This window comes from Schistocerca nitens, chromosome 4 (genome assembly GCF_023898315.1).
Source record: "Schistocerca nitens isolate TAMUIC-IGC-003100 chromosome 4, iqSchNite1.1, whole genome shotgun sequence".
In the NCBI taxonomy this organism is placed as follows: Eukaryota; Metazoa; Arthropoda; class Insecta; order Orthoptera; family Acrididae; genus Schistocerca; species Schistocerca nitens.
The window spans coordinates 577074688-577084178 of record NC_064617.1 but is presented as its reverse complement, the minus strand read 5'-3'; the positions used below and the strand labels follow the sequence as shown (position 1 = coordinate 577084178).

General features: G+C 44.7%; 1 protein-coding gene across 1 annotated transcript in view; it reads right to left on the bottom strand.

The window, feature by feature from the left end:
* Nucleotides 1–1430: 1430 nt before the first annotated feature.
* The window catches only part of LOC126251705 (uncharacterized), a 59502-nt gene continuing 51441 nt past the window's right edge, over nt 1431–9491 (bottom strand). Inside the window, exon 4 of the mRNA XM_049952299.1 lies at nt 1431–2116. Coding sequence (XP_049808256.1) covers nt 1800–2116 — 317 coding nt within the window. The 3' untranslated portion in view covers nt 1431–1799. The remainder of the gene's footprint in view (nt 2117–9491) is intronic.

Genomic DNA, 9491 nt, shown 5'->3' with positions numbered 1-9491 from the left:
TCAATCTGTCAGATAGTTACAAAAACAAAGCCATTGAGCAGCATAAGATTAAATGACAGTTACATGGCTATAAACAGTAAAAATAATACAAAATTTTGAAAAACAATAGGCCTCAGTCGCCAACACAATTAATTTGTAACCTAGGTTTCAGTGTCACAAGGGACACCTTCTTCGGACAAAATTAAAACTAAATGTTACAGCATAAAGTACCAAAAAATACGAAAGCTGTGGTCATACCTGACAGCGTCAGATAGTCAGAATTAAAATAAAACGCAACAGAGGTGCAAGGCACTAGGGGCTGCCATGTGTCCTCTGCTACAGTCAACACAAAACTGAAACATCATGTGACTTCAAGACAATCTGGTGGCAAATTGGTAAAACAAGCTATTTTGTAACCATCTCTCGTAACTGCAGAGAGGGAAATAAACAAAGACCTGAACGGTGTACATGAAGTAATTACAATAGCGGGATACTGCATGATATAAAATACAACTAATGAATGATTGGCTGTACTACAAAAATTCCAGAATAAATGCATAAAGAAGACATATACGAAGTAATCCATTAGGTGACATTACTGATTGCTTTAAAGATACGTTATAAAAACCAAAAAAGTGTTTTTCAAATTTACGTATATGAGCCGTAAGAAGTAGAAAGAAAAGGTATTTCCGAATCTGCAAGAAGTAGTTGGTACATCAAAGTGTTAGATCTAGTCAAGCAGCGGTTTTATACCATTGAAATAACTTCTTCCGCGCAACTGCACCTGCTCGTTGAGAAAAAGTCCGTCATTCGAAAGTAAATGCTTGAAAATGTCCAGCTCCTCCAAAATATCAAGTTAACGCCCTTTTTTTTCAATACGCAAAATTTCCAACTTCTCAGCTCCTTAAGGAGCGTGTCCTGTGATTAACAGGTGATCTGCAAAAGAAGAATTAGGGGCACACGAACCGTTTTTCCCCAGAAAACTTTACAGCGAATTGAATAGGCACGTCCTGTTTGACCAATATAATAGGCACCGCAAGTGTCACATGAAATCTTGTAGACACTAGAATTATGCAGTGGGCTAGTAGTTGACTTTAAATTATGGATGAAATTTTTTCTCCAGTTGTTATTTGTAGAAAAGGCAATATTACATTTGTATTTAATCCGAAGCAACCTTTGAATCTGGTATGACACTGGACCTTAAAATGGAATTGAGAAGAATTTTTTTCTCCGATTCTTCTGGGACGCTGATGAAAGAACCAAGTGTAGTGTGTAGTACCCTTCTTGCCAATCTTCTTTCCGAGGATATCAACTACCAACCGAGCTTCGTAACCATTATTGTCCGACACAAAAAAAAAAAAAAAAAAAAAAAAAAAAAAAAAAACGTAAAAATAATATTTTATGTTACAAAATAAACATGGTGTAATAGTGCAGTTAATTTATGTTTGGCGTTTAGTGTACTAGTAAAACAGACCATTTTATTTCAGATCTATTATACAGCGCTTTCGGTGCGAGATTCACAGTTAGCAAGTACAGCCGAACTATAAAACGGTTGTATGTGGACAGATGGCCGCAAAATCTGTTTTCACGACATACACGCGTTATTAATGATAGTTCTAAATTTAATTTGCCTAGAGATGGGTAACTTGTGATTCGAGCAGCAACATATTTTTGTTTTCAGCACGAACTGCAGCAATAGTGAAACACGACGCCTGCTGTAACAGCAAGTACTGCGTGCTGCTGTTTTGAGGGCGCGGGTGGACCACCTGCTGGCAGCCGGCAGCGGCGGCGGCGGCGGCGGCGGCGGCGGCGGTCAGCCGTCAGACGTCGTAGCGCACGGGCTGCAGGGCGGCGTCCCCCGCGCCTGCGCCGCCGCCGCCGCCGGCGCCTGAGCCTGCTGCCACCCCTTCCCGGCTGCAGGCGTCGGGGTGCTGGCGGTGGCCCAGCGCGGTGTCGTTGAGGCCGGCTCGCGCCAGGCCGCGGTGAGCCGCCAGCAGCTCGGCGTCGCGGCCCGTCACGTTGAAGTCGCGCGCCAGGATCACGCCGTAGCACTGCTGGGCGAACTTGTTGCACGAGGCCAGCGACAGGAAGCCGCCGTCAGCGGATATGTCTAGCACCTTGTATCCCACCTGGTATCCTGAGGGGAAGAAAGAAAAGTGTCACTCGAAACACACACACACATTCAGGATTTGCACAACAACATGGGAACACTGCAAGAATTACACTACTGGCCATTAAAATTGCTACACCAAGAAGAAATGCAGATGATAAACGGGTATTCATTCGACAAATATATTATACTAGAACTGACATGCGATTACATTTTCACGCAATTTGGGTGCATAGAACCTGAGAAATCAGTACCCAGAACAACCACCTCTGTCCGTAATAATGGCCTTGACACGCCTGGGCATTGAGTCAAAGCTTGGATGGCGTGTACAGGTACAGCCGCCCATGCAGCTTCAACACGATACCACAGTTCATCAAGAGTAGTGACTGGTATATTGTGACGAGCCAGTTGCTCGGCCACCATTGACCAGACGTTTTCAATTCGTGAGAGATCTGGCGAATGTGCTGGCCAGGGCAGCAGTCGAACATTTTCTGTATCCAGAAAAGCCCGTACAGGACCTGCAACATGCAGTCGTGCATTATCCTGCTGAAATGTAGGGTTTCGCAGGGATCGAATGAAGGGTAGAGCCACGGGTCGTAACACATCTGAAATGTAACGTCCACTGTTCAAAGTGCCGTCAATGCGAACAAGAGGTGACCGACACGTGTAACCAATGGCACCCCATACCATCACGTCGGTGATGCGCCAGTATGGCGATGAAGAATACACGCGATGTCGCCAAACACGGATGTGACCATCATGATGCTGTACACAGAACCTGAAGTCATCCGAAGAAATGACGTTTTGCCATTCGTGCATCCAAGTTCGTCGTTGAGTACACCATCGCAGGCGCTCCTGTCTGTGATGCAGCGTCAAGGGTAAACGCAGCCATGGCCTCCGAGCTGATAGTCCATGCTGCTGCAAACGTCGTAGAACTGTTCGTGCAGATGGTTGGTGTCTTGCAAACGTCCCCATCTGTTGAGTCAGCGATCGAGACGTGGCTGCACTATCTGTTACAGCTATGCAGATAAGATGCCTGTCATCTCGACTGTTAGTGACACGAGGCCGTTGGGATCCAGCACGGCGTTCCGTATTACCCTCCTGAACCCACCGATTCCATATTCTGCTAACAGTCATCGGATCTCGACCAACGCCAGCAGCAACGTCGCGATACGATAAACCGCAATCGCGATGGGCTACATTCCAATCTTTATCAAAGTCGGAAACGTGATGGTACGCATTTCTCCTTTTACACGAGGCATCACAACAACGTTTCGCCAGGCAACGCTGGTCAACTGCTGTTTGTGTATGAGAAATCGGTTGGAAACTTTCCTCACGTCAGGACGTTGTAGGTGTCGCCACCAGCACCAACCTTATGTGAATGCTCTGAAAAGCTAATCATTTGCATATCACAGCATCTTCTTCCTGTCGGTTTAATTTCGCGTCTGTAGCACGTCATATTCTTGGTGTAGCAATTTTAAAGACCAGTAGTTTACGTGCTTGAACATTAATGCAGATGCATCTCACTTCTGCCGATAACATACACTGAAAAGCCAAAGAAACTGGCATAGGTATGCGTGTTCAAATACATAGATATGTAAACAGGCAGAATACGGCGCTGCCGTCGGCAACGGTAATGTAAGACACCAAGTGTCTGGCGCAGTTTTTACATCGTTTACTTATGCTCCAAAGACGGTTTATCAAGATCTAAGTGAGTTTGGTGTTATAGTCGGCGCACCAGCGGCGGGACACAGCATCTCCGAGGTAGCAATGAAATGGGGATTTTTTTCCGTACGACCATTTCACGTGTGCCGCGAATATCACGAAACTGATAAAACACCAGTTCTCCTACATCGCTGCGACCGGAAAAAGATCCTGCAAGGAAGGGACCGACGACGACTAAAGAGAATCGTTCTATGTGACAGAAGTACAACCCTTCCGCAAATTACTGCAGATTTCAGTGCTGGGCTATCAACAAACATCATAGGTATGGGTTTTCACAGCCGAAGGCCCACTCGTGTACCGTTGATTACTGCGCGACACAAAGCTTTACGCCTCGACTGGGCCCATCAACATCGACATGGGACTGTTGATGACGGGAAACATGGTGCCTGATCGGCTGAGTCTCGTTTCAATTGTATCGAGCGAACGGACTCGTACAGGTATGGAGACAACCTTATGAATTCATCGACCGTGCATGTCAGCAGGCGACTGTTCAAACTGGTGGAGGCTCTGTAATGGTGTGGAGCGTGTGCAGTTGGATTGATGTAGGACCCCTGATACGTGTAGATAAGACTCTGACAGGTGACACTAAGTAAGCACCATATCTCATCAGATGCATTCATTCGTAGCGGTCGCGCAGTTCCAGAGTGTAGCGCCTAGAACCGCTCGGCCACCCCGGCTGGTACCTGAAAACAATATCAACAACACTAGAGTCCAGGAACACCACAATAACATTAGTCGACTTCAAAAATTCTATGACTTCACAGAACGAGAAACAGGCTTCGATAAGTTGGAAGAAATGAAGGAGGACAACAAGTACAGAAAGCTGATCCAGGAAGCATTAACAAATACAACATCCAAAGTACAGTTTATGGAAGGGATCTAGGACCCATTCGAAATCAAGACGGGAATCAGGCAGGGAGATGGCCTGTCACCCATTCTACTTAACTCAGTTTTGGAGAAAAAAAGTCAGGACATGGGACAAAGGAGTCAACGGGGTAAAGATACAACGATAAAACCGTCAACATAACATGTCTGGTCTTTGCCGATGATATAGTCATGATAACAAATAACGGAAAAGAAGCTAAAGATGCTCTACAGACTCTACACCAAATCTTAGCCAAAAGAGAACTACAAATCTTATGAGAAATACTGCAGTACATTGACATAAAATCCACAGACAGACAACCACTGACAAGGAAGTATGTAAAGCTAACACAAATAGAAAGTTTCAAATTTCTGGGAGAGATTATACAGAAAATAGGACTCAACTCGACATCCAATGGATGACAAAAATCATACAGACTTATCATTACAATAACAGAAGGATTTCCATCAACGCCAAATTAATACACTACAACACAGTAGTCTTATCAGAGGCCTCAGAAACAACAGTAATCAAGGGAAGGACGAAAATCAAGGAGCTGGAAAAACAAGAGAGGAAAAACCAGAGAAAGATCTACGCGCCGATTCATAAAGAGAGGATCACAATAAAGATACCTAAAAAGAGCTGTACGAACAGATGCTGACGATTATAGACAACATCAGGAAAAGAAGGGCAACGCTCTACGAATACACACATACGATGAACGAAAATAGATTGGCCAAGAAAATTTTTAACGTAGTGACAACTAACGTGAGGCAATACTGACCTTACGACTTATCTTAGAAGAAAGATTAAGGAAAGGCAAACCTACGTTTCTAGCATTTGTAGACTTAGAGAAAGCTTTTGACAATGTTGACTGGAATACTCTCTTTCAAATTCTAAAGGTGGCAGGGGTAAAATACAGGGAGCGAAAGGCTATTTACAATTTGCACAGAAACCAGATGGCAGTTATAAGAGTCGAGGGACATGAAAGGGAAGCAGTGGTTGGGAAGGGAGTAAGACAGGGTTGTAGCCTCTCCCCGATGTTATTCAATCTGTATATTGAGCAAGCAGTAAAGGAAACAAAAGAAAAATTCGGAGTAGGTATTAAAATCCATGGAGAAGAAATAAAAACTTCGAGGTTCGCCGATGACATTGTAATTCTGTCAGAGACAGCAAAGGACTTGGAAGAGCAGTTGAATGGAATGGATGGTGTCTTGAAGGGAGGATATAAGATGAACATCAACAAAAGCAAAACGAGGATAATGGAATGTAGTCGAATTAAGTCGGGTGATGTTGAGGGTATTAGATTAGGAAATGAGACACTTAAAGTAGTAAAGGAGTTTTGCTATTTGGGGAGCAAAATAACTGATGATGGTCGAAGTAGAGAGGATATAAAATGTAGACTGGCAATGGCAAGGAAAGCGTTTCTGAAGAAGAGAAATTTGTTAACATCGAGTATAGATTTAAGTGTCAGGAAGTCTTTTCTGAAAGTATTTGTATGGAGTGTAGCCATGTATGGAAGTGAAACATGGACGATAAATAGTTTGGACAAGAAGAGAATAGAAGCTTTCGAAATGTGGTGCTACAGAAGAATGCTGAAGATTAGATGGGTAGATCACATAACTAATGAGGAGGTACTGAACAGGATTGGGGAGAAGAGGAGTTTGTGGCACAACTTGACCAGAAGAAGGGATCGGTTGGTAGGACATGTTCTGAGGCATCAAGGGATCACCAATTTAGTATTGGAGGGCAGCGTGGAGGGTAAAAATCGTAGGGGGAGACCAAGAGATGCATACACTAAGCAGATTCAGAAGGATGTAGGTTGCAGTAGGTACTGGGAGATGAAGAAGCTTGCACAGGATAGAGTAGCATGGAGAGCTGCATCAAACCAGTCTCAGGACTGAAGACCACAACAACAACAACAACAACAACTAATAATGTGAAAAACAAATTGGTAAAGGAAATCATGGAAGACCTCAACAAATTAAACATCTCGATATAAGACACGACAGACAGGGAAAAACATAGAGAAAAATATCAAAAATTTCAGCAAACATCCATATAGAAGAAAAGAGGAATTTCGATTCCTACCGTCCCCAGTGGAGGGAGCGGGCTGGCAGCAGTGTAATATGCAGCTCTTCAGCCTACAGTAGAGTTTAAAAACATAATAAGTAGAGAATAAACAATAAAAACAGAGGATAAAAAGGTGACTGGTGAAATCTGTAACAGGGCGAAAAGTTACGGAATTTAAAATATAAAACAAGGGGTTGGTGATGCTGATTGAAACACATAGTAACTCGACAGGCTCAATTAAAGAAAACATGGCGACAGTCTGAATTTTGTTCGCAGGAGTTAAAAAGACACCTAGTGACAGGATGGTGTCGTTCATAACATGTAAAAAAAAAAAAAGAAAAAAATGGGACGCGCAATACTGACACATCACTTAAACACTGTATTATAAAGGAAACACGAAAGCAGATGGGGGGGGGGGAGGGGGAGGACCTGGACTGGAGAGGAGGGAAAATTGGGGAGGAGGGGAAAAGCAACTTCGGGGGGGGGGGGGGAGCCGATGTAGGGATGGGTGGATGTGAGAAGGAGTGGGGAAAGGCAGTGGAGGGGAAAGCCAAAGGACTTAAGGAAGAGAAAGATGTCAAAGAGAGGGTTGGCGGGGAAAAAGAAACAGGATGGAAGGGGGCAGAGGGAGCCTGGGAAAAGGACAGAGGGAGGGAGGGGGAGGCTAGGATCAGATTTGATATGAGGGATAAATGGCGGAAGAGAAGCCATCATCTGGGAGGGGTAGATGACAGAAGCCACCTTAGGAAAGGAGATGAAGTGTGTAGAGATGGAGGGTAAGGGGGACACAATGGTGAAAGTGCGGCAGCAGGCAGGAGTTGAGAGGAGCAACCAGGGGTTGGGGGGGGGGGGGAACAAGTTAGCGGGAGGTGTAGAGGACTTGGATATGTTCGAGGGAAACGAGCAGATGGGGGAAATGAATCAGGTCATAGAGGATCCGCGTGGGGGACGGGAGGCGGAAGGCGAGGTGTACTGCATGGAGCTCAAGGATCTGGAGGGACTTATAGAATTTTGGGGGGGGGGGGTGGATATCCAGGCAGGACCGGCATAACAGAGTATGGTACAGATTAAGGATTTGTTGGGGTTGAGGATGGTAGAGGGGTTCAACCCCAATATCTGGCCAGAGAGGAGTTTAAGGAGACAGAGATGGTTGTGGGCTTTGTATTGGAGAGAATTGAGATGAGGGATCCAGGTGAGGTGACGGTCAATGGTGAGTCCAAGGTAGGTGAGAGTGGGAGAGAAAGGCAGACAGGACAGGTGCAGATGGTAATGGAAACATCAAGGAGACGGAAGGAGCGAGTGGTACAACTTATGGTGATTGCCTTGGTCTTGAAAGGATTGATTTTGAGGAGCCACTGGTTACACCATGTGGCAAAAAGGTCAAGATGATTCTGGAGAAGGCATTGGGACCATTTAAGGGTAGGAAAGGGTGCAAAGAAGGCAGTGTCATCTGCATACAGCAGGAGGTGGACTGGAGGGGGAGGGTTGGGGCATATCTGCTATGTACAGGAGGTAGAGGAGAGGGGAGAGGACAGAGCCCTGGGGCACACCTACAGATGGATAAAAGGTGCAGGAATCAGCGTTATGGATGGTAACATAGGAGGGGCATTGGGAGAAGAAGGAGGCAATCGGACAAACATAGTTGATATGAAGGTGTAGGTCTGGAGTTGAAACAGGAGACTGGGATGCCATATGCGGTCATAGGCCTTTTCGAGATCTAGGGAGGCAAAAATGACAGAGCGACGGGAGTTAAGCTGGACGGAGAGGAGATGAGTGAGGTTTAGGAGTTGGTAATAGGCAGAGAGGGTAGGTATAAAGCCACATTATGTTTTGGGGAAGAGGTTGTGTCGGTGGAGGTGGTGACGTCATAAGCGAGTGACTGCATGTGAGATCGCCTCCAAGTTTTTATATATTTTTAGGTTTCAGATACATATTTTAACGGTTTTTGTGATAATATTTACTATATAGGTGACGTGTTGGTGGTTCCTTCATTCACCTCTGACTTTCTTGTGTTGTGACCTGATATTTTTGAGTGTTTCGTATCAAGCAACGTAACCTCTTACCTGTGTTTACATTCCGCGCTGACCAGTTTCAGCTGTAGCGGCGCATCGAAAGCTAAGTACTAATTAATTGTTTGTGTATAGTGGTTTATGTAGGAACTTTAGTAGTCTTCAACCGGAGTTTTTTGTTTTTTGTGGTGAAATAATTTCAGAAGAACCTTTTGGGAACTGTTTTCAGCTACATTACTGTGTCATTAGACGTTTGATTCTCTTTCTGTATTAGTCTTTTGTTATATTCACATTTGTTGTTTATTAATACTGTTAATAATAGTAGTTACTTCCCTTGTAGAGTAAGTTTGTGATTATTGTAGTCAGGTTTTTAACATCTTATTGTAGTAGCGGAACTTAGAAAAAGTAAAATTTTACCATGAGTGAAAAGTGTGGGCTTTGCCGTAGGTTCGTTAGTAGTGGATTGCGTTGTGAGACTTGTTCGAAGTATTTTCACTGGTGGGAATGCAGTGGGGAAGCCAGTGGGCATTCTGGTGAGATCCTCTCCTGGAACTGCAGGTTATGTAGCAAGAGTAAGTTGATAGAGGAGCAGGAGCGTAAGATCTGTGCCCTTCAGGTGCAGATGAAAAACGCACAGGAGGAGCTAGATAGGATGAGGAGGGAGAAGGGGGTTGGGGAATGGGAGCTGGCTGTTGGCAAGGGATCTGCTAGGAGAAGAAGATTTTCAGAT